The sequence below is a fragment of the Pristiophorus japonicus genome, chromosome 21, assembly GCF_044704955.1.
Source record: "Pristiophorus japonicus isolate sPriJap1 chromosome 21, sPriJap1.hap1, whole genome shotgun sequence".
NCBI lineage: Eukaryota > Metazoa > Chordata > Chondrichthyes > Pristiophoridae > Pristiophorus > Pristiophorus japonicus.
Window position 1 is genome coordinate 87,940,591 of NC_091997.1, and position 24,039 is coordinate 87,964,629.

The 24,039-nt window shown below is 48.3% G+C and overlaps 1 protein-coding gene across 1 annotated transcript in view; it reads right to left on the bottom strand.

Annotated features, from left to right (window-relative positions):
- Positions 1–3,571: 3,571 nt before the first annotated feature.
- roraa (RAR-related orphan receptor A, paralog a) overlaps positions 3,572–24,039 on the bottom strand; it is a 112,617-nt gene continuing 92,149 nt past the window's right edge. The window contains exons 9-10 of the mRNA XM_070863969.1: positions 21,726–21,838; positions 3,572–3,736 (exon numbers count right to left, since the gene is read on the bottom strand). Coding sequence (XP_070720070.1) covers positions 3,572–3,736; positions 21,726–21,838 — 278 coding nt within the window. The remainder of the gene's footprint in view (positions 3,737–21,725; positions 21,839–24,039) is intronic.

Here is a 24,039-nt window from a genome sequence, read left to right on the forward strand (position 1 = left end):
CTGTCGGGGTTAATGCGCGGGGTGTGGGGAGGTGCAGTTGGGGTTAATGCGCGGAGGGGCCAGTGCAATGGGAGCTAATGCACAGTGAGCGGAGGTCCAGTGTGTATTGATGCCCGCCCGTGCTCGTATTGCACGGGACACATGACTCTTCATTCTGTAGCTGTCAGTCAGCAGTGAATGACGATTTATGCATGCTTAATTCACTGATAAAATGAGCACTGAATAATGGTTGTCTAGGAGGGCCATGCAGCTGAATGGAGTGATGAGGCAGTTGACCTGGGACCCTATGACATGGACAGGATGTGAGTTTGAGCTGGCACTTTGAGAATCTGCTAATTATTGGACACACAGGTCTCAACTATTCATAAAACGTCACCCTGTCTCAGTTTGTGAAATAAAGCAATCACTCAGCACTGAACTCCTGCATACAGGAATGGGCTGAGTGCAGATGTATAATTTGTGACGTTAGTCCATTTTCCTGCTCACTTTCTGTCAGTTTATTTTCAGTATTTTTCTGCTGTTCTTTATCCCTCTGCTCTCTGGAATAAGTCCTGGCTTGCAGGTCACTCTTCTCTTGCTGTGATATCGCTGAGAACTGCTTGAAGGAGGGGAATATTGTGAAGCACGGGCGGCGTGCCATCAATCACCTGTAGATCTGGGCAGTTAAGCACGGTCACTATGGGGCCAGGCCACTCTGACCTCAAGCACAGGAGGCACCAGGGCAAAGATTGCAGTAATTAATGAGAATTAAAAGAATGACTGCTGTACTGACATTTAATTCCTCCTTACAGTCCCAATGAATGAAGGATTGCCCTGGAGTCTCCAGGAAATAAAAACTAATCTCCCGCAGAAAAAAACCTGGGATAACAATCATTGGGCCATTCAAAAGAAAAAACGTGTTTTTTTTTTACATTTTCTTGGAACACTTCTCTTTATTAGTTATAAAAATTTTGGAGATGGGGCAAAAGTTTGTTTGACTGACCGTTAAGAATCATCCAATTGGGAAACGAGGAGCCAATTCGCTTTTCAATTGGTACGGGGGGAGGCACCTTGAAGATGGACGGGTCGGGCAACCAATAGCAGGATTGTGGAAGGGGGGGCACCGCAAGGATGGATGGGTCGGGCAACCAATTGCAGGAGTGTGCGGGGGCGGGAGGAGGCACCGTGAGGATGGATGGGTCGGGTGACCAATAGCAGGAGAGTCAGAGCGAAGCAGTTGGAGTAGGACGTCATGGGATGAAAGCTCTTGGAATACGCCAGCTCACAGTTGGCGACCCTAATTGAACGGGGCAGTGGGACGGACATAACTCCGCGTGCAAATTCATGGGTAATTACAGCCTGTTTATCCATGCTTTCCCTACACTGAATGCTGCATTTGTTGATAAGCCGGTTTAAACCAGTGTGGCCCATGCTTGCTCACACCAGAGAGGAAAGATTGCTGATAAATTGAGCAGATACTGAAGGTGGTGACTGGACTTCTCTCCTGCAGGGCTGGCGTCTACTTGTCAATGTGTTACTTTGCTCTCAGGCATCTGGCTCTCCTGCCCCGGGAACGGGAAACATGCCCCTTTCAACAGTGGCTCTGGATTCCTGGGTGAAGGGAGGTAGAAAACATTAGCTTGTTGTTTGAGCTGACACTATGTTGATGAGTGTGATGGGGCCTATATGTGCTCTCCGTTAACATGCATCAGTGCAGGCCACAGCCTCTGGCAGCAGCATAGGCAGAAATAGTTAAAGAGCAGATCATGAATGTTGTGATGATAGATCCAGAGTCTGCCAGTATTCATAGAAGTCTTCACTAATAGCTCGCTCTCGATAAAAACAAGATCTCAACTGTCTGCATATAACTTCCAAGGCTTGCAAACACCTTAAATAATAACTATAAGCAATATTCTTGTAAAGTCAGTTTTTAACTTCTTCGGGCCTGTGTGTCATTGCTGTGTTTACAGTTACAAGAAATACTGACCATTCCACACCCTCATTATAATCTTACATTGTCCCTGAGCTAAAATTTCAAACCCTCCATCTGACCTTCTACATTTTCTTCCTAGGATTCTTATAATTTAGTCAGAATTCTGGATTGTCGTTCACAGTAACAGCAATCGCCAGGCGCGTCTCACAGCCGACAACTCATCCTTCAAATAAACAGTGGCCGGACTCCAGGATCTCGACCCACTCTGGGATCCAGACCGACTCCGGGATCCTAATCAGACTGACTCTGGGATCCAGACTGATGCCGGGATCCCGACCGACTCCGGGATCCTAGTCAGATTGACTCAAGGATCCCAACCGAAGCCGGATCCAGACCGACGCCGGGATCCTAGCCAGACTGACTGCCTCACACACAGACACACAAGTGATGCAGTCAAGAGCCCTTTGCAGAACAAGAGACTGTACAAACAAATGTTTTTCTTCCCTGAGGGGTAAAGTGTACACCAGCGAGTGCCCTTTGTACATATTGCACTACCGAGGAATGACGTAAATGTGCAAAAAGCAACAGTGACACGGGCTCACTACACACACACACACACACACACACACACACACACATCTGCTTTAAACATTTCTACATCTTCGCCCTGTTTTTGGAATGTTGTTTCACAAGGAAACCTCCATTTCAAGGTTAAAATATTTTTTTTCCTCATTACCGGAAACACACTTACACTGTGGCACAATAGACAAGATTTCACTAGACAGAACCAGACATATTCTCGCAAGAAAATAATACCAAGCTTTTCGAAAATAACACTTCTTTCTATTATTGACTTGCCTTACAAAAAAAACGTAGTCTTACACAAATCACATCTCTTATTGCAGGAATATTTTAAGTGCTTCCTAATATTCATACGCGGGTTATAAAAATAGAACTCTCTCTAAAGTGGTCCAGACAAGGCTTTGTATTTTATAAATCATTTGATTCCATCATCTTTCACCATCCTATTCTTGATCTGAATCATTGACACATTAACCAGCCACACAGACTATGAAAATTGGAGTGAGTTTGTAAACCAAACTAAGTGTGTGGGCGTTCCTACAATACACATACATCCACCTAAAGAGCAGCATTCAAAACTCCCAACCTCCCCTCCAATACTCATCCGTTAAACTTGTATTTCTTGTGCAGTCCTATTAACAGAACTAATAAATACCAACATATCATGTACAAATTGGGAAAAAAAGGTGCTTAAAATGTAGATTCATATATCGTCTCACAGCACATCCAGGTTAAAATGATATACTGATAATAAATGTTATATTCACTGTATTTACTCTATATACCCTGTAAAGGATTTGTTCTAAATGAGCTTCCTGCATTATAATGTCACTGTACGCTGTGCTCTACACAAACTAAATGCATGAGAAAAACAAGTTCAACTTTTACTAAGAAACTAATATTAATCCCCGTCCCCACCCGCCAACCCCCCAAACTCCCCGCCCCAGAAATGTGCCGCCTCTTTGATCTCCTGGTCTGTGTGCGGGCACTGCAGTGTAGCAACAGAAGGACGCAAAGGTCTCTTCAATTGTTGGCTGCCGGTACTTCCAGGGTCCCGACGTTCTCTGGTGGCAATCTTTAGCCATCTGTTGGCATCATCTGCTCAAACTCAGAGCTGAACAGCTCCTTGTACAACGGGGGGAAATGGACCCGCACAATGTCTGGATGTATTGCTTTGAAGGAAGACAGCTTCTCAGTGTGTCGATTACACAGTGCTCGTAATGTAGACACTTTAGATAAGAGCTGGAAAGAGAAGGGGAAAGCAGTTAGAAAACATTCCCATTTCTAGCAATGTACAAATATTGGCGTTGAGCCTCCTCACACACCAAGGATTGATACTGTGCCCATTACTGAGGGAGAACTTGCCAGTGCCTGCAAGGTCCCTGTTATGCCATCTTTGAAATCATACAGCACAGATGGAGGCTATTCAGCCCATCGTGCCTGTGCTAGCTCTTTGAAAGCGCTATCCAATTAATCCCATTCCCCTAATCGTTCCCAATAGCCCTGCAATGGCTTCCTTTTTAAGCATATATCCAATTCCCATTTGAAAATCGCTGCTTTCACCATTCTTTCAGGCCATTCCAGATTGTAAGAACTCGCTACGTGAAAAAATTCCTCCTCACCTCCCTCTGGCTCTTCTTAAATCTGGTTACCAGCCCTCCGGCAGTTTCTCATTATTTACTCTATCAAAATTCATCCATTAAATCTCCCCTTAACCTGCTCTGCTCTAAGATAAATAAGGAATGATTTAATTGCCGTCCTGCCTAAGCCAATAGCAGGTTCATGAACAATCCATTTTTACTGCCATTTGCAAATTGGATTGTGCCAGCAATCATAATTCACTGTGTGAACAAGCGATTAGTTGTCCTATAAAGTCCTACAATCACCTACCACATCACTAAACTGGCATCAGCTGAGTTTTTCTGTGTGTAGGTGTGCCATATAAACCTAGAAATTTATGGCACAGAAGGAGGCCATTCAGACTATCGTGTCTGTGCTGGCCAACAAAGAGCTATCCAGCCTAATCCCACTTTCCAGCTCTTGGTCTGTCGCCCTGTAGGTTACGGCACTTCAAGTGCATGTCTTAAGTACTTTTTAAAAGCGGTGAGGGTTTCTGGTTCTACCACCCTTTTAAGCAGTGAGCCCGACCCCCACCGCTCCAGGCTAATGTGAAGACCTGCTTCCTAGTTCCCCCCAATCGGCCCTGACCCCGACATCCCTGGACTGCTCTGTGGCTGAGACTGGGAGCCTAGCACAGGTTCACGTGCCACCAGTGGGGCTCCCACACTCTTTTTAGCTACACATAAAACCATCAGTAGTTTCTGTAGAGGCAGAGAGAGAAGTTGTGTTGTTTCACACGATGATCCACGAGCTAAGACATTGTTCCAGTGCCTTGCCGAAATAGCCATTGTACCTGCCAGATTACTTACATATAGGAGCCCTTACGTCTGATTCTGATTCCAATTCCGACTACACCAGGTGTCCACTTACGCACTTACAAGCAAGGGGTCACTGGAAAGTGATCAGCAGAAAGAATCCTAGCTAGTAGAACTCTGGCCTCTCAGTCCAACTCCTGGACTCCAGCATGTAATCTTGGCTGACCTGGCAATACAGTATTGAGGGGTACTGCATTGTCAGGAGTGCTATTTTTTCCAGAGATAATTAATCCAGGCGCCATTTGCCAGTTCAGGTAGATGTAAAAAAATCCCGTAGCACTATTGAAAGAGCAAGGGAGTTCTCCCGGTGTCCCAGCCAATATTCCTCCCTCAACCAAAAATACATTAACTGGTCATTTGTTGCTTGTATGAGCTTGCAGTGTGTAAGTTGGTTGCCCTGTTTGCCTACGTGTTTTTTATTTGTTCACAGGATGTGGACGTCGCTGGCAAGGCCAGCATTTATTGGCGATCCCTAATTGCCCATGAGAAGGTGGTGGTGAGCCGCCTATATTACATTAACAGATTCAATAGTAACTTTCAGAAGGGAATTGGATAAATCCTTGAAGAGAAAAAATTGCAGGACTATGGAGCTCACACCATTCATCACCAGACACTCTCAGCTCTGATGGTGTAACGCGACCCCTGAGCTCGAGCCAGGGTGTCCACCGGTTCGCTTGCAGCCTTCTGCGAGAGGTGGATGCCGGAGGGACTGGAGTGCATCATCATCCCCGGCATCCAAATTTTAATTTGAATCATTATTGCAAAAAGTTAATTTGTTTAATTTGTCAGTTTTATTGCCCCCTTAATAAGGGGGCTCTTGATTTATTGTTTCAACCCAAATAGTTGTAGAGCTGTGAGTTGGGAATGGCTTAACCAGACATGTGATGGTCACAAGACTTAATAAAACCCCAGCCAGTTGGGTTCGGGGGATCCACGATGAGGCAGGTGGTTGTGAGCCTGGTGGTTCACATTGAACTCATTCCTTTTTGGCGTGGAAGCAAGTCATCCTCGATATGAGGGACCGTCTAAGAAGGAGGAAGAGGATGGGCTGGTAATATGTATTTAAATTTTAAACCTTTTGCTAATAAACCAACTAGTTCTTAACAAAAAAAACGCCAACATTCGTTTATATAACATTAGATATAGTAAAACGTCCCCAGTCATTTCACAGGAGTGTTTTCAAACCAAACCTGATACCGAGGTACAAATGCCTCTGTTTATATTAGGTCAGGTGATCAAAGAGGATTTCAAGGAGGGAATGCCAGAGCTTCAGGCCTCGGCAGCTGAAGGCATGGCTGTCAATAGAGGAGCGATGGAAATCACGGATGTGCAAGAGGCCAGAAATGGAGGAGCGCTGAGATCTTGGAGAATGAAACACTCCCTCTACTCTGGGCATTTCTAGAACCAATAGGACATTTTACCATCTCCTACTCCAGCCATTTCTGAGATTCCAAACTCAGTGACAATTAGTCGATTGAGAAGCTCCACATCATGTTACTTTTGTCTCTTGCAGATTTTCATCGCAGCAGTGCAGCCTGGATTTGAGCCCAAGCCTCAGGGATGAGTAGCCAGTGTCGAACTCACTACATCACCACACAAACTGCTCTTAATTCGATTTTATTTCCACCACCAGTTGGGGAGAAGCAACTGGCACTCTGCAGTCCTGTGTTGTCACTCTAGATGGCACTGATTCCATTTAATGTGTCAGGATGAGGCCAAGATCGGTTTCAAAACAAAAGCTCTGATTTTAACAGGTGTGCAAGGGTTAGTATACCGGTCAGGTATGAAACCATTGCCCCAACAACAACAACAACTTGTATTTATATAGCGCCTTTAACGTAATAAAATGTCCCAAGGCGTGACACAGCCACATAAGAAGATGACCAAAAGCTTGGTCAAAGAAGTAGGTTTTAAGAAGCGTCTTGAAGGTGGAAAGAGAGATAGAGAGGCGGAGAGGGGTTCCAAATCCTAGGGCCCAGGCAGCTGAAGGCACGTCCACTGATGGTTGAGCCATTATAATCAGCGATGCTCAAGAGGGCAGAATTTGAGGTGCGCAGGCACACATTGGCCTGACTGAGATCAAACGCCAGGGCCTGTCATTCAGACCCTGACTATATTTTAACTGGCAGCAGTGAGCTGAGTACCTGGGCCTGGCCTCACTGTGGAAACCACTGCCCTGGAATAGTAGGCCAAAAAAGGGCCGTAGACATTAGTCAGTCTTACTTGGGGAGCCAGGAGGAGCCCAGAAGGAATCCTTCGGCCCCCCTCTTCCCGGCCCCCCTGCCCCCCCCACTCTTCACTTGTCCTATGGGGGCCTTTCATGTGGGTCCCCGGATGCCAGCTCCTGCCATGCTCCCGAGTGCCCCACCCGCCTTTCGTCACGGACACTGGGCTCAGGCAGCTCTCGGGCCGGGTCAGTTTAAAGTGCAGCCCAGGTGGTAAAATGGCCTCAGCCCTAATTAAAAGCAGGGCTAATTACACGGCAACGTTTATTGGAAATACTCCAGTTTCTAATTATATAGCCATGAATTTGGCTCCTGGATCCATTAGTCTGATGACAGTGGGGAATAGCCATATATTAATATAACAGAACGCTGGGCAGCAGACACCAATCATTGTCACCTTTCTGACTAAAGGTGATGCACACCCCCAGATTTCTGGACTTCACATACAGTGACCAGCCTGCTGATTACCTGGAGAGATATTCTGACCGTGTCTCGGAAGATTTCAAACATCTTGTTTGCTTTTGCAAGAAATAGCAAACCGAGGAAATGTCTCCCTGCACACAATGAGCCGAGGAGAGCTTATTCCAGGCTCTCAATCCCAAACATAACTCTCTACTCAAAACAAAGCAGTGGACAGCAGCGGGCCGTTACTTCTGTCAAGCTGCTTGCTGAAATCCATCCTGTTTACGGGCATGAGTGATGACCTGCCTGACGGGCCAGTGTGAAGGGAAATCAATGGCAGCCTCCAGCAGTGGGAAGCTAATAGCAGGCTAATCATTTACAATAATGGCACAGGCTGTCAGGCACAAGTGTCCTCGGCAGGAAGATGGGCTTTCCTCAGAAATTGTAAGGTTACGTCAACCCCTAGTGAGTAATGGCAACTTGTTCATGTTCAACGGCACGGTTCCAATGCACTTCCAACCAGCGAAACTAAAGCAGAGTAAATGTTGAGATCCCCTCCACTAGTGAGAATTGATACCACACTGACTTAAACAAACTTTCAAATAGTATCTGTCATTGTGGAGGAGCAAACTTTCAGCGACAGTCAATGGCTGTGTGTGTGTGTGTCTATGCCAACCTCGAGACATCTTGTCCCGTGTCCCCACGGGTGACAAATTGATCCTCCTGGGTGATTTTAATGCCTGGGTTGGCAAAGACACAGCCCTCTGGGGAGGCGTGATTGGCAGAAAGGGGGTAGGGAATGCCAATTCCAGCAGTACCCTACTCCTGACAAAATATCTAAAACATGAACTCCTCATTACCAACACCCTGTTCCGCCAGAGGGACAAATACAAGGCATCGTGGCAACATCCTCGCTCCAAACACTGGCACCTGCTTGACTATGTCACTGTTCAAGCCAGAGATCGCAAGGATGTGCGCATCACCCGCGCCATGATAGGAGCTGACAACTGCTGGACGGATCACCGCCGAATCTGATCCATCATCAACATTAACATTGCCCCAAAGCAGAGAGGACAGCAGAAGCAGTTCCGCAAAAAAGTTAATGCTGGGGCACTGAGAGACCCAGCTAAGAGAGCCCTATACAGCCAGCACCTCACAGCCAATCTGGCGTGCCTTGATGACCCTGAGATGCTGAATCAGACCATAGCACTTGGTCTGCCCTCCAGGCCTCTATAACCAGTGCCTGTGAAGAGACACTTGGTCACTCAGCCAGAAAACATCAGGACTGGTTTGATGAAAATGATCAGTAGATCGAAGAACTAATAGATCGCAAGCGCAAAGCATTTCTGAGCCTCAAGCAACAGCCCAACTCGGGAGCTGCAAAACAACATTACAGACAGCTCAAGGCTCAGGTCCAACAAAAAACTCGGGACCTAAAGAACAGGTGGTGGATGGAGAAAGCACAGGAGATACAACAATTGGCTGACAGCCACGATATGCGAAGATTCTTCACTGCAGTCAAGGCCACCTACAGTCCAAACTCTCAAGGCCCCACCCCACTCCTGGCCAAGAACTGGGAAACACTTATCAAGGACACCGAGGCTGTCAGGGCCCAATGGAAGGAGCACTTTGGAGATCTCCTCAATCAAGACTCTGCCTTTGACTCGAGTGTTCTCGATTCCATCCACCTGCCACCAACTCAGTGAAAATCCAACGTTGCATGAGGTTGGCAAAGCCATAAAACAGCTTAAGAATAACAAGGCTATGGGTGCGGATGGAATCCCTGCTGAGACGCTAAAATATGGCGGAGAGACGCTGTTGGCGCGGATACATGATCTCATCTCTCTCATCTGGAGGGAGGAGAGCATGCCGGGAGATCTCAGAGATGCAGAGATTGTGACCATTTTTTAAAAAGGAGACAAGTCCGACTGCGGCAACTACAGGGAAATCTCCCTGCTTTCAGCCACTGGGAAAGTTGTCGCTCGAGTTCTCCTGAATCGTCTTCTCACTGTGGCCGAGGAGCTCCTCCCGGAATCACAATGTGAATTTCGGTCGCTACGGGGCACAATTGACATGATCTTTGCAGCGCGCCAGTTGCAGGAAAAATGCAAGGAGCAGCGCCAGCCCTTATACATGGTCTTTTTCGATCTTGCAAAGGTCTTTGACACTGTCAACCGTGAAGGTCTATGGAGTGTCCTCCTCCGTTTCGGATGCCTTCAAAAGTTTGTCAACATCCTTCGCCTCCTTCACGATGACATGCAGGCCATGATCCTTACCAATGGATCCATTACAGACCCAATTCACGTCCAGACCGGGGTCAAACAGGGCTGCGTTATCGCTCCAACCCTCTTCTCAATCTTCCTCGCCGCCATGCTCCACCTCACAATCAACAAGCTCCCCGCTGGAGCGGAATTAAACTACAGAACCAGTGGGAAGCTGTTTAACCTACGCCGCCTCCAGGCCAGGTCCAAGATCACTCCAACCTCTGTCATTGAGCTGCAGTATGCAGACGATGCCTGTGTCTGTGCACATTCAGAGACTGAACTCCAGGATATAGTCAATGTATTCACTGAGACATATGAAAGCATGGGTCTTACGCTTAACATCCATAAGACAAAGGTCCTTCACCAGCCTGCCATCGCCGCACAGCACTGCCCTCCAATCATCAAGATCCACGGCACGGCCCTGGACAACGTGGACCATTTCCCATATCTCGGGAGCCTCTTATCAACAAAGGCAGATATTGATGCGGAGATTCAGCATCGTCTCCAGTGCGCCAACGCCGCCTTCGGCCACCTGCGGAAAAGAGTATTTGAAGACCAGGCCTTCAAATCTACCACCAAACTCATGGTCTGAGGCCTGGACAATGTACAGAAGGCACCTCAAGTCGCTGGAGATATATCACCAACGATGTCTCCGCAAGATCCTGCAAATCTCCTCGACCAGGCTAGCATCCCCAGTATTGAAGCACTGACCACACTCGATCAGCTTTTCTGGGCAGGCCACATAATACGCATGCCAGATACGAGACTCCCGAAGCAAATGCTTTATGCGGAGCTCCTTCATGGTAAAAGAGCCAAAGGAGGACAGCGGAAACGTTATAAGGACACCCTCAAAGCCTCCCTGGTAAAGTGCGACATCACCACTGACACCTGGTGGACCCTGGCCACAGACCGCCCGAGGTGGAGAAAGTCCATCCGGGAGGGCGTTGAGCTCTTTGAAGCTCGACGCAAGGAGCATGAAGAGGCCAGGCGCAGGCAGCGGAAGGAGCGCGCGGCAAACCAGCCCCACCGACCCCTTCCCCCGACGTGTGTGTGCGCGTGCGCGACCAGGGCCGAAGGGACCCCGTGCCGGCCGCTTCTGTCCCGGGCCGAAAGGACTCTGCACCGGGCCAAATGGACTCTGCACCTGCGGAGCCCATCCCGGGCTGAAAGGACTTCACATCTGCCCATGCCTGTCCCTGTGGTCGCACACCAGCTGTTTGTTGTGCTGACAGATTCAGGGGACGTCGAACCGGCCAAAGGGACTCCTAGGCCTACGATCAACCGGCCGAAGGGACTCCGGGCCGGCGCTGAACCGGCCGAAGGGACCGAGACGGCGGGCTCAACCAAACGTCTTATACTCCCAACCAACTTTTAATTAATTTTTAACTTTTAATCAACTTTTAAACTTATTAAACAATTTGGGAGAACTTTTAAAACTTACATTTTAGACTCTTAATCGAAATACTTTTATAATCTATTATTGACCTACATCTTTGACTTTTTAACAACTTTTAGAAACTTTTTAAACTGGGGAAACTTTTATAATCTATTATTGATTTACATCTTAGACTTTTTAACAACTCTTAGAAACTTTTTAAACAAATTGGAAATCTTTAGCAACTTTTAACTTTTAAAATAACTTTGGAAGTCACCTTCCTAATGCCTGCCCCCAAACCAAGCCTCGGGCCATCTACCACCAATGGTGCTACTCGGCGCCGAGCTTGCGGCCAATACCTCGCCGTAGTCAATTAGGCTTAAAGAGCTGTGCCTGGTCTCCAGTTGTCTTGGACCTCCCTTGCCACTGGACCAAGACCTTGTTCAGCTAAGCCTGTGTGGTTGCCGGTGTGCAGCAGCCACCCCACGTTAAAAGAATTCACGCACAGGCATCTTCCACTTCGTCAGGATGAAGTTTGGGACCTGGAACGTCAGGACCCTCATGGACAATCCCAACAGCAACAGGCCGGAATGCCACACCGCGATAGTTGCCCGGGAACTCAGACGTTTTGACATTGACATCACCGCCCTAAGTGAGACCCGGCGGGCAGGGGAAGGCCAGTTGAAGGAACATGGTGGAGGTTATACCTTCTTCTGGAAAGGGAAACCAGAGGCAGAACACCGCCTTCATGGAGTCGGCTTTGCCGTCAAGAATGAGCTGGTCGACCGCCTCAAAGACTCCCCCTGTGGGGTTAATGAAAGCCTCATGACTCTTCGTATTACCCTATCCCGGAACCAATGCGCCACAGTCATCAGTGCGTATGCCCCTACACTCAATGCAACGGATGAGGCTAAAGAGAGTTTTTATTCCAACCTCGAGACATCCTTGTCCCACGTCCCCACGGGTGACAAATTGATCCGCCTGGGTGATTTTAAGGCCAGGGTCAGCAAAGACACAGCCCTCTGGGGAGATGTGATTGGCAGAGAGGGGGTAGGGAAAGCCAACTCCAGTGGTACCCTACTCCTGACAAAATGTCTAGAATACGAACTCCTCATCACCAACACCCTGTTCCGCCAGAGGGACAAATACAAGGCATCGTAGCAACACCCTCGCTCCAAACACTGGCACCTGCTTGACTATGTCATCATCCGAGCCAGGGATCGCAAGGATGTGCGCATCACCCATGCCATGACAGGAGCTGATAACTGCTGGATGGACCACCGCCTAATCTGATCCATCATCAACATTAACATAGCCCCAAAGCAGAGGCGACAGCAGAAGCAGTTCCGCAAAAAAGTCAATGCCGGGGCACTTAGAGACCCAGCTAAGAGAGCCCTATACAGCCAGCGCCTCACAGCCAATCTGGCGTGTCTTGATGACCGAGATGTTGAATGCCCATAGCGCTTGGTCTGCCCTCCAGGCCTCTATAACCAGTGCCTGTGAAGAGACACTTGGTCACTCAAGCAGAAAACATCAGGACTGGTTTGATGAAAATGATCAGGAGATCAAAGAACTAATAGATCGCAAGCGCAAAGCATTTCTGAGCCTCAAGCACCAACCCAACTCGGAAGCTGCAAAACAACGGTTCAAGGCTCAGGTCCAATAAAAAACCCGGGACCTAAAGAACAGGTGGTGGATGGAGAAAGCACAGCAGATACAACAGCTGGTTGACAGCCACGATATGCGAGGCTTCTTCGCTACAGTCAAGACCACCTACGGTCTAAACTCCCAAGACCCCACCCCACTCCTGGCCAAGAACGGGGAATCACTCATTAAGGACACCGAGGCTGTCAGGGCCCGATGGAAGGAGTACTTTGAAGACCTCCTCAATCGAGACTGCCTTTGACTCGAGTGTTCTCGACTCTATCCCGCAGCATGCGGCCAGCCACCAACTCAGTGAAACCCCAACGTTGCACGAGGTAGGCAAAGCCATAAAACAGCTGAAGAATAACAAGGCTACGGGTGCGGATGGAATCCCTGCTGAGGCGCTAAAGTATGGCGGAGAGGCGATGTTGGCGCGGATACATGACCTCATCTCTCTCATCTGGAGAGAGAAGAGCATGCCGGGAGATCTCAGAGACGCAGTGATTGTGACCATTTTTTAAAAAGGGGACAAGTCCGATTGCAGTAACTACAGGGGAATCTCCCTGCTATCAGCCACTGGGAAAGTTGGCACTAGAGTTCTCCTTAATCGACTTCTCCCTGTGGCCGAGGAGCTCCTCCCGGAATCACAAAGCGGATTTCGTCCCCTACGGGGCACAACCCCCGGACAGCCACGGATGCATCTGCAGACCTTGAAGTGATGCCATGTGAGTAAAGCTTACACCGTTGCGTGATGTAAAGTCAATAGATGCCACACCAACTCATATCCGACCAATAATATATGATGGGTGATTGCTAAAGATGTCATAGAAATAATGCTGGCCTAATGAAATTCATTGCAATGCACAATGTGTTGATGGTCATGAAATGTGATGGCTGCGATGATTTTGAGAGAGGTGGTGCTTTTGTCGTGCATATGCTGTGTGTAGCACTGGACTCACCTTATCACCCTAGCACCCCCTTCTCCTCTAACAACCTCATTTGTGTCTTGCAGCTCAGCCAGCAGCACGGCTCCAGGCAAGGCCACAGAGGCCAGAAGGTGGGGGCGTGGGGCAGGAGTTGGCGGACCATCCTACTACATCTGGTGCTGAGGAGCTCCGATTGTCGCCCGTCAATCCGCTGGGTCTGTTCTCGATGGATGAGAGCGCGGACTTCGAAGAACCTGCATCGCCATGCTCCAGAACCCATTCCACCCCAAGGCCATCTATTGGTCCTCCGGTCATTCCCGCCTCCACGCTGGAGGTGCCGGCCCCAAACACCTCTCCACAGGGCGCCCCATTTGTCCCCAGGATGGCGCCGACGCCGCAGAGGTCTCGTAGATGCAGCAGGTCTGTTCCACGAGCGCGACGTGACAGCGGAGAGATGGTACTGTTGTCCAGGAGGACTGTAGACATTGGTGACCAGCTCATCAAAGCTTTGGGGGGCACATCCCGACACCTGGCCAACATGACCGAGTACATTCCGCACATGGCAGAGGCCCTGGATGCGATAGCCAGGAACACTGCTGCCAAAGTCTTCCCAGTGGTCCCAGAGCGCGGCACTCCACCCCTAGGTTCCGCACCACCACTGCGAATGACAGATGAGAGCAAGGACCAAGATCCTGCTTCTGCCCCCTTGGCACCCCCCGCTCCTGTACCCGTCCAACCAACGCATCTGCCTTCATCCCCCCCAATGAGGCATCGCCTGAGGAGCTCCTCGGCCAGGCACCATGGAGCGAGGAGGGGAAGGGATAGAGGTGGGGAGAAGGAGAGGGGGGAAGGAAAGTGAGGTGCATGTGCGCAGGTGATGGCTGTATTATATCTCCATCTGGGTGTATGCAATTTGTTGCAATGTATGGGGGCTGGGGACCACGCTCCTGCTTTGCCTTTGTATTCTGTGTTGGTGGACATATTGAACATGTGATTGATGTCAATGGTGGAAAAAGTGGGATGTGGGCAGGGGTTGGGTGTTATTGGCTGTGATACTTATGATTTCAGACCAATGTTGGTATAAAACTTTTGTTATTGAACATAACCTTGTTGCACATTGTCTCAGATAGCTGGACCGTTACACACTAGTGATTCCTTACCATGAACGGGTTAAATACAACTTATCAATCAATGTAAACTTTAACTGGCACCAAGGTGATGGGCACCACTGATGTCTGAGCTGCACACACACAGCAGTGTGTCAGCGTTGTCACTCACATCAGTGCTCTTTCAGTCAAATCTTTCCGATATCAGCTCCTCACGTAAGAGTGGGATTTAACAAATGCCAGCCACACTGCTGGTGTTCGTTCAGGTTAGTTCCACTTTTTATGGCCGGTTTTTTGAGCGAGCGATATTGTGGGCGATATGTGTGCGAGGTGGTGAAATTGAAGATGGGCGATCTCCACGGCCGCTAGTTTGGGTAAATATGCTCTTTACGACAAAAAACAGTCACCGGGCGTTAATATTGAATCTCGGCGTTAATTTCGTGCAGAAAGTAACACTGGGCAATATTAAAGGGCGTTGAATTCGCCCATTCTGCTGATTCTGCCCAAAAAACAGTGGGCGGGCGGTGATATTTTTTCACGCCATTAAGCCCATTGGGAAAATAACGCTCGGTGATGTCTCCCAAAAAAGCCCGTCAGTTTCCATTTTGTGCCAGAATGGGCGATATCAGGGCGTTATATGTCATTTCAGCAGTTAAATGGGCTTTATGTGGGCGTTAACCATGCAAAAGAAGTTGAGGTTCTAGCACATGGACTTTTACGTCCACCTGAGAAGGGCCTCGGTTTAAAGACTCATCTGAAAGAGTATCAGCCTAGATGTTTGTGCTTAGCTCTCTGGAGTGGGACTTGAACCACAAACGTCTGACTCAGAGGCGAGAATGAGCCACAGCTGACACAAATTCTCAACCTAATCCTAACCCTAGTCCTTTGTTTCCTGTCAACCAACTTTCTATCCCTGCTTTACATTTCCTCTAAGACCATATGCCTGCATTTTTGGAACAAATTTCCTGAGGGACATCTAATTGAATGCCTTCCGAAAAGCCACACACACTCCATCTATTGCACCCCTGAACACACTCCCAACCCTCTTTTGTGTTCTTGTATTTTATTCTCTCCCCTTTCCTCTCTTTTTAGCTGAGAAAGCAAGGAGGAGGCATCCAGCAGCAAGGCATGTGAGCAACTGTGTGGAGATGCCTGGGAATAGCCAGCTAAACCTTGTTGTCTCAAGGTCCTTCCCCAGAGAGAAATGCCTAGTGTTTGACCAGAGTGACCCAGCAGAAAATCTGAAATAGGGGTGGTCTTCAGGGGACCCCTGATTCCACATAGCCTGCATGATATTGACGGGTCTGATTGCTACCACAGTTTATGCATGAGTAAGATGCCATGTCAGACTACTGTCATCTGTAACAAGCGAGTAATCACACCAGGTCTGAACACTAACCGTGCAATCAAATAGTGCCACTCTTCATCTCACACTTAATCCTTTTGCAAACAAGAACGTGAGTTAAAACAACATGCTAAACAGACCAAGCAACAAAACCATACTATCCTATGTTGTAGAATGATAGAATCATACAGCATAGATGGTCATTTGACCCATCGTCCCTGTGCCAGCTTGTTGAAAGAGCAATCCAGTTAGTTCCACCCAATGTTCCCTCTACTTCTTATTTGGGACCACATGGCCCCTTTAACGGGCTGTGCAGCTCATCCAAAATTCCGCGCATGCGCATTTTTTTCATTTAAAAAACGGATCACTGGCTGCATGGGACCTCCTGAGCCACACTGCTTAAATATTGGACCCACTCCCCCGCTCTTTCCCCAGAGCCAGGCAATGTTTTCCTTTTCAAGTATTCATCCAATTCTCTTTGTGAAAGTTATTATTGAATCTGCTGCCATCACCTTTTCAGGCAGAACATTCCAGATCACAATAACTCGCTGTGTAAAACAAATGTCTCCTCATCTCCCCTCGCGTTCTTTTGCCAATGATCTTAAATCTGTGTCCTCTGGTTACTGACCCTCCTGCCAGTAGAAACACTTTCTCACAAGTACTCTATCAAAACCCTTCATGATTTTGAATACCTCTGTTAAATCTCTCTCTAACCTTCTTGCCATACACCCTGTCTTATATTAGAGGACAAAATTCCTACCAGGAAGAAATGGACACGCAAGGGCCAGAAGATTACGAGTTGTAGAGTGAGCAGCCTGCAGTTTCCTTGCTCCCAGACAGTAATTAGCTCACCCTTTTAAAATTGGAATTGAATGCCAACTACTGTACATTAGCCGCTGTCGGGAAGAGCATCCTTAAAATGAGACTGCCCCTGATGCAGGCAGGTCTGCAGTTACTCCAGTGCTTGACTAACCATCGTCCAGCTCACTGAGTGAACCATGGAGGGGGAAACCTGTCATTAGGGGCTCGGATTCTGCCCACTGAGATACATCGGCAAACCAATACTCCAGTTAATGGTCCTAGCAGGAGAAGCAATGGGAAGTATACCATCACTCTCTGCACGTTAAACTCCATGGGATGCTAAGCCCCATGACTCTCCCTGCCTGTACAAGAGCACTCTGGATTTAGGGAAGTGGGTGTTGTAATGTATTTGCTTCATGGGTTCTTGGCTTAAGAATTCATAGCAACACATTGCTATTAAGAACTAGTTGGTTTATTCGCAAAAGATTTAACAATCACGCTACACATTACAATGGGAGCGTAGGAGGTTACTGCCCAGGAGCGCAGCTTTTAGTGCCCCGACCGAAAATTCATTAGCGGCTTACCAGGGACGCAAACCACTAGCGCCCGGCTGCTGACGATCGCTCCGATCCTGACATATTCCTTGTGCAACGCCTACGCTTGTGCCCGGTCGGTAAATTCGGTGCATGCGCCTCATTGAGCGCCCGCCAAGAACAACGTGGCTACTTAAAGGGATGAGGAAGCGCTTCCCTCGGCGGTCACAGTCAGTGCAACGTTTACACACAGCATGGTGCGGGAGCCTCCGAGCTTGCAGCAGCAGACAGACATAACAGCACAGGTTGGAAACAAGTGATTTTGAAAACTTTAATGGGTGCATTACTATGCCATGCCTTTAAGTCTTCGCTTTTCCCGGGATCTGAATCGGAGATCGGCGCATGCGCAATGGGTCTGCAAAATGTACCGACCAAACTTTCATTGACCCCCCCAGCTCTGGCATGTAACGGCTGATTTATCGCCCCTGTTAGCTCTTCGACCGATTCTGATGAATTTCTGGGAGTGAGGCGCAAACTTTCTCAAGGCGCTAAAATTATCGCCCCGCCTGGATTAACGCCGCAACAGAGGCGTGGCCAAATTTCTGTCCCTCTGGCTTTTAAAGAAGAGCATGACCTCTTCCAGTACATTTTATTAAACTTGTATTTTGTGGCTATCTGGTGTTCTTGTATGTGGTAAGTGTCAGCCGTGGATCAGTGGCCTCTCAGTCAGAAGATTGCGGTCATGTCCCACTCCAGAGACTTGAGCACAAAATCTAGGCTGGTACTCCCAGTGCAGAGGGAGTGCTGCACTGTTGGAGATGCCATCTTTCGGATGAGATGTTAAAAAGTGAGGCCCTGTTTGTTCGCTCAGTTGAACGTAATACATCGCATGGCACTATTTTGAAGAAAAGCAGGGGAGTTATCGCTGGTGTCCTAGCGAAGATTTATGGTCGCGTCAATTTACAACACCAGATTTCTGATTGGTCCCCTTGGAGGGCAAGACACATCCAGCAGTTTATCTGGAATGTGTAATTAGATCCTCCCTGCCTAAATAACTAAGTATTTTGCAATGTGTAATTTGATCTATTCCTTCTGATTGCCAGGCTCCAGACAGAGCTCAGAGAACAGACAGGGCTCACCCTCGTGGGTTAGGACCTTCTCACCTCTCCCTCCCCCTCCCCAAACAAGTTCCTGCACATCTCCCTAACAAGTTCCTAACCTTCCTCCTCACCCTTCCCCCTGCCCCCCAAAAAAGTTCCTGACCTTCTCCTCCCAACAAGTTCCTGACCTCCCCCCGCACCCCCCCCCCCACCCCCCTCCCCAAAACCATAGATGGGGCAGTATGTGTGGGTCACAGATTGTTAACAGGTTTATTGGGTAATAGTGACAGTGTCATGGCTTCCAGATTTCATCTAGTCCAATGGTATGAGAGTCAATGGCTATGGGGAGCGGTCAGGGAAGTGGAGTTGAGGCCAAGATCAGATCAGCCATGTTCTTATTGAGTGGCGGGGCAGGCTCGAGGGGCCAAATGGCCGACTCCTGCTCCTATTTCTTATGTTCTTATGTTTTTATATTCTCTAGAGTTTAGAAGAATGAGAAGTGATCTCATTGAAACATACACAGGGTAGATGCAGAAAGGATGTTTCCCTGGCTGGGGAGTCTAGAACCAGGGGTCACAGTTTTAGAATAAAGGCTCCACCATTTAGGAGTGAGATGAGAAGAAATCTCTTCACTCAGAGGGTGGTGAATCTTTGGAATTCTCTGCCGCTTGGGCTGTGGAAGCTTGGTCATTGAGTATATTCAAGACGGAGATCGCTGGATTTTTGGATATTAAGGGAATCAAGGGATATGGGGACAGTGCAGGAAAGTGGAGCTGAGGTCGAAGATCAGCCATGATCTCATTGAATAGCGGAGCAGGCTCGAGAGGCCGATTTGTTATGTTCTTATGTTATGTTCTTAAGAACCTTCATTGCACTCCCTCAATGGCAAGTATATTGCTCCTTAGGTAAGGAGACCAAAACTGTACACAATATTCCAGGTGTGGTCTCACCAGGGCCCTATATAATTGCAGTCTTTACTCTTATACTCAAATGGTCATTTGCTCTCTTAATTGCTTGCTGTATCTGCATGTTAACTTTCAGTGATTGGTGTACAAGGACACCCAGGTCCCTCTGAACACCAACATTTACCAATCTCTCACCATTTAAAAAATACTCTGCTTTTCTATTTTTCCTATCAAAGTGGACAACTTCACATTTCTCCACATTATATTCCATTTGCCATGTTCTTGCCCATTCACTTAGCCTGTCTATATCTCCCTTGAAGCCTCTTTGCATCCTCCTGAAACTTACATTCCCACCTAACTTTGTGTCATCAGCAAACTTGGATATATTACATTTAGTCCCCTCATCCAAATCATTGATATAGATTGTGAATAGCTGGGGTCCAAGCACCGATCCTTGTGGTAGAGATTTCTCTCTCTTATCTCCTCTCTCTTCCCCCATCCCCACTGTGCTCTCCGTGCTCTTTATCCTCCCCAAGTTCCTGACCTTCTCTCCCCGAGTTCCTGACGTCCTCTGTCCCCTCCGAGCTCCTGTCCTCTGCCCCTCCGATCCTCTCTCTTCCCCCTTCGATCATCTCTCTTCCCACCCCCACCCCCAATTATCTTTTACTCTTTGTCTCTGATCTCGTATCTCCCACTGATCCTCTCTCTACCCCGCCCTATCGCCCATCTCTCCCCGATCCTCTTGCTCTCCTCCCTCCGATCTCCCAGCTGTCTCTCTGATCCTCTCTCTCCCCCCTCTGATCCTCTCTCTCTCTTTCTCCCCCTCTGATGTCCTCCCTCTCTCTGATCCTCTACCCCTCTGATCTGTTCTCTTCTCTCCCATCGAGTTCCCCTCTCTCTCTCCCTCTCTGATCTCCCCTCTCTCCCTCCGATCTCCCCTCTCTCCCTCCCCACTTTCGACCTTTGATCTCCCCCCACCTCCCTAATCTTTTCCGCATGGAGCCGAGGAAAGCGTGGCCCATGGTGCAGGCCGCAACTGCAGATTGGGTACTGCACATGCGCGACTCCGGTATACTGCACGCCTGCGGAGAAGGTCGCAAAGGTGTTCATGGAAATAATCACAGCGAATATTTATCCCTGAATCAACATCACAAAAAAAAATTACCTGGTCATTATCACACTGCTGTTTGTGGGAGCTTGCTATGTGCAAATTGGCTGCCGCGTTTCCTACATTACAGTGACTACACTTCTGAAGTACTTCATTGGCTGTAAAGCGCTTTGAGACGTCTTGAGGTGGTGAAAGGCGCTATGTAAATGCCAGTCTTTCTTCCTCGGTGTTTGTCTGTGTCCAGGTTTTAAGCTGTGACTCAGAGGTCTCGAGTGAGCAGAGCTCTGAATGTGAACCACAGAATCAATGGGCCCGAAATCGGTGAAACTCAAGGCCCGCCCAAGTACTGCCCAAAGGACCGCTGATGGCTGCCAAGCGACCGGGCGGTACTTTGCCAGGAAGATTCCACTAAAAGTGGTGACAGTACCGCTCGACGGCAAAATAACGGTTACGCCATCAATCTGGGCGGCAGCGGGCGGGAGCTCTCAATCTCGGCGGCAAAGGCTCTTGCCGCCCAAGTGCCGGTGAAGATGGAGTCGGGCCCAGGAAGACCTGAAAATAAAAATCATTACAAAGAAAAAAATAAAACACCGTAACACCTTCAGGGGACCCCATCCAGGTAAGTCGCTGAAAAAAAAATGTTTTAAAAATGTTCACTAACCTTTTATTGCAGGTCTTTGTACTTAGACCTGCCTCCACGCAGTGGTCCTTCCCCCTGTTGGCGCCGACTCCCGCCCGCACCAATCTGGCAGCTCAGCGGGCGGCAGGCCACTTAGACTACTTGACCGCCAGCAGTCGTCAACGGGTGGCTCCCAGCGGTACTCCCCTCCCGCACACTGCAGCCCGAGTGGAAACTGATACAGAGGTGAGACCGGAGGCAAAACTCGGCGGCAGTGGATGGCATTGGGCGGTAAGGCCACGAATATCAGGGCCATAGAATAATACAATGCAGAAGGAGGCTATTTGGTCCATTGAGTTTGCGGCAGCTCTTTTGAAGAGCAATCCCACTCCCTCACTCTTTCCCCAGCCCTACAATTTGTTCTCCCACCTCTCCTTGGTTACCTTGGTCAGAATGCCGTCCTCTCTGTGATGTTTCTGCAAAATATGCTGAAGTGTTAGTTGGATTTTCTGTTGCAGTTTCTCAACCTTTATTTTCTCCTGAAGCCACAGACGATCTGGGAGGAGAAACAATGACAGAATAAACCCAGGAATCGACACAACAGCTTCGCGCCAGTTATTCTCATAGCCTTCACTGAGTGACTGTTCAGATATTCAGTGGGAGCTTGCGAGAGCAGTCAGATCCTCTTCTGTTCCCTATCTCACATAGAGACACCCAGCCCCCAACCCCGAGCCCACAACCAGCCCATAACCTGCACCTAGCACCCAGCTCACACCCCGCACCCAACCCGTACCAAGCACCTAGCCCCGAGCCCGCTCCCAGCCCATAACCTGCACCCAGCCCCCAGCACACAGTCCGTAACCTGAACCTAGATCCCAGCATATACCTAGTTTGTACCCGTCACCCAAGCCCACCTTCACCAGCTCTATCTCATGTGGTTCTATTTTTGGTGAAGGAATTGGCCATGTACAATGTTCGTACAATCCTACGATCAGAAAGTGGAATCATTATGGGTAGAGATAAGGAATAACAAGGGGCAGAAAACACTGGTGGGAGGTCACTCAAACAGTAGCTATTCTGCTGGGCAGAGTATTAATCAACAAATAATAGGAGCTTGTAACAAAGGTAATAAAATAATTGTGGGGGACCTTAATCTTTACATCGACTGGGCAAGTCAAATTGGCAAAGATAGTCTGGAGGACGAGTTCAAGGAATGCATTCGAGACAGTTTATAGAACAATACAGCATGGAACCAACCAGGGAACCATTTTAGATCTTGTATTGTGTAATGAGACAGGATTAATTAGTAATCTCAGAGTAAAGGGTCCTCTGGGGAAGAGTGATTATATATGATAAAATTTACATTGAGTTTGAGAATGAAATACTTCAATTCGAAATGAGAGCCTTAAATTTAATTAAAACCAATTACATAGTTATGAGGAGTGAGATGGCTAAGGGTAAACAGCCAGTTGTCATGGTGCATATAGGTACCAACGATATAGGTAAAAAACAGAATGAGGTCCTACAGACGAATTTAGGGAGCTAGAAGCTAAATTAAAAAGTAGGACCTCAAAAGTAGCAATCTCAGGATTGCGACCAGTGCCACGTGCTAGTCAGAGTAGGAATTGCAGGATAGCTCAGATGAATACGTAGCTTGAGGAATGGTGCAGAAGGGAGGGATTCAAATTCCTGGGACATTGGAACCGGTTCTGGGGGAGGTGGGACCAGTACAAACCAAATGGTCTGCACCTGGGCAGGACCGGAACCAATGTCCTAGGGGGAGTGTTTGCTAGTGCTGTTGGGGAGGGGTTAAACTAATATGGCAGGGGGATGGGAACCTATGCAGGGAGACAGAGGGAAGTAGAATGGGGGCAGAAGCAAAAGATAGAAAGAAGAAAAGAAAAAGTGGAGGGCAGAGAAACCCAAGGCAAAAAGCAAAAAAGGGACCACATTACATCAAAATCCTAAAGGGGCAAAGGGTGTTAAAAAGACAAGCCTGAAAGCTCTGTGCCTCAATGCGAGGAATATTCGGAATAAGGTGGACGAATTAACTGTGCAGATAGCAGTTAACGGATATGATGTAATTGGCATCACGGAGTCTTGGCTCCAGGGTGACCAAGGCTAGGAACTCAACATCCAGGGTTATTCAACATTTAGGAAGGATAGACAGGAAGGAAAAGGAGGTGAGGTGGCGTTGCTGGTTAAAGAGGAAATTAATGCAATAGTATCTCCAAATTTGCAGATGTCACTCAACTGGGTGGCGGTGTGAGCTGTGAGGAGGACGCTAAAAGGCTGCAGAGTAACTTGGACAGGTTAGGTGAATGGGAAAATGCATGGCAGATAATGTGGATAAATGTGGGGTTATCCACTGTGGGGGCTAAAACACGACGGCAGATTATCTGAATGGTGGCAGATTAAGAAAGGGGGAGGTGCAACGGGACCTGGGGGTCATGGTTCATCAGTCATTGAAAGTTGGCATGCAGGTACAGCACGCAGTGAAGAAGGCAAATGGTATGTTGGCCTTCATAGCTAGGAGATTTGAGTATAGGAGCAGAGAGGTCTTACTGCAGTTGTACAGGGCCTTGGTGAGGCCTCAACTGAAATATTGTGTTCAGTTTTGGTCTCCTAATCTGACGAAGGACGTTCTTGCTATTGAAGGAGTGCAGTGAAGGTTCACCAGACTAATTCCCGGGATGTCGGGATTGACATATGAGGAGAGACTGGATCAACTGGGCCTTTATACACTGGAGTTTAGAA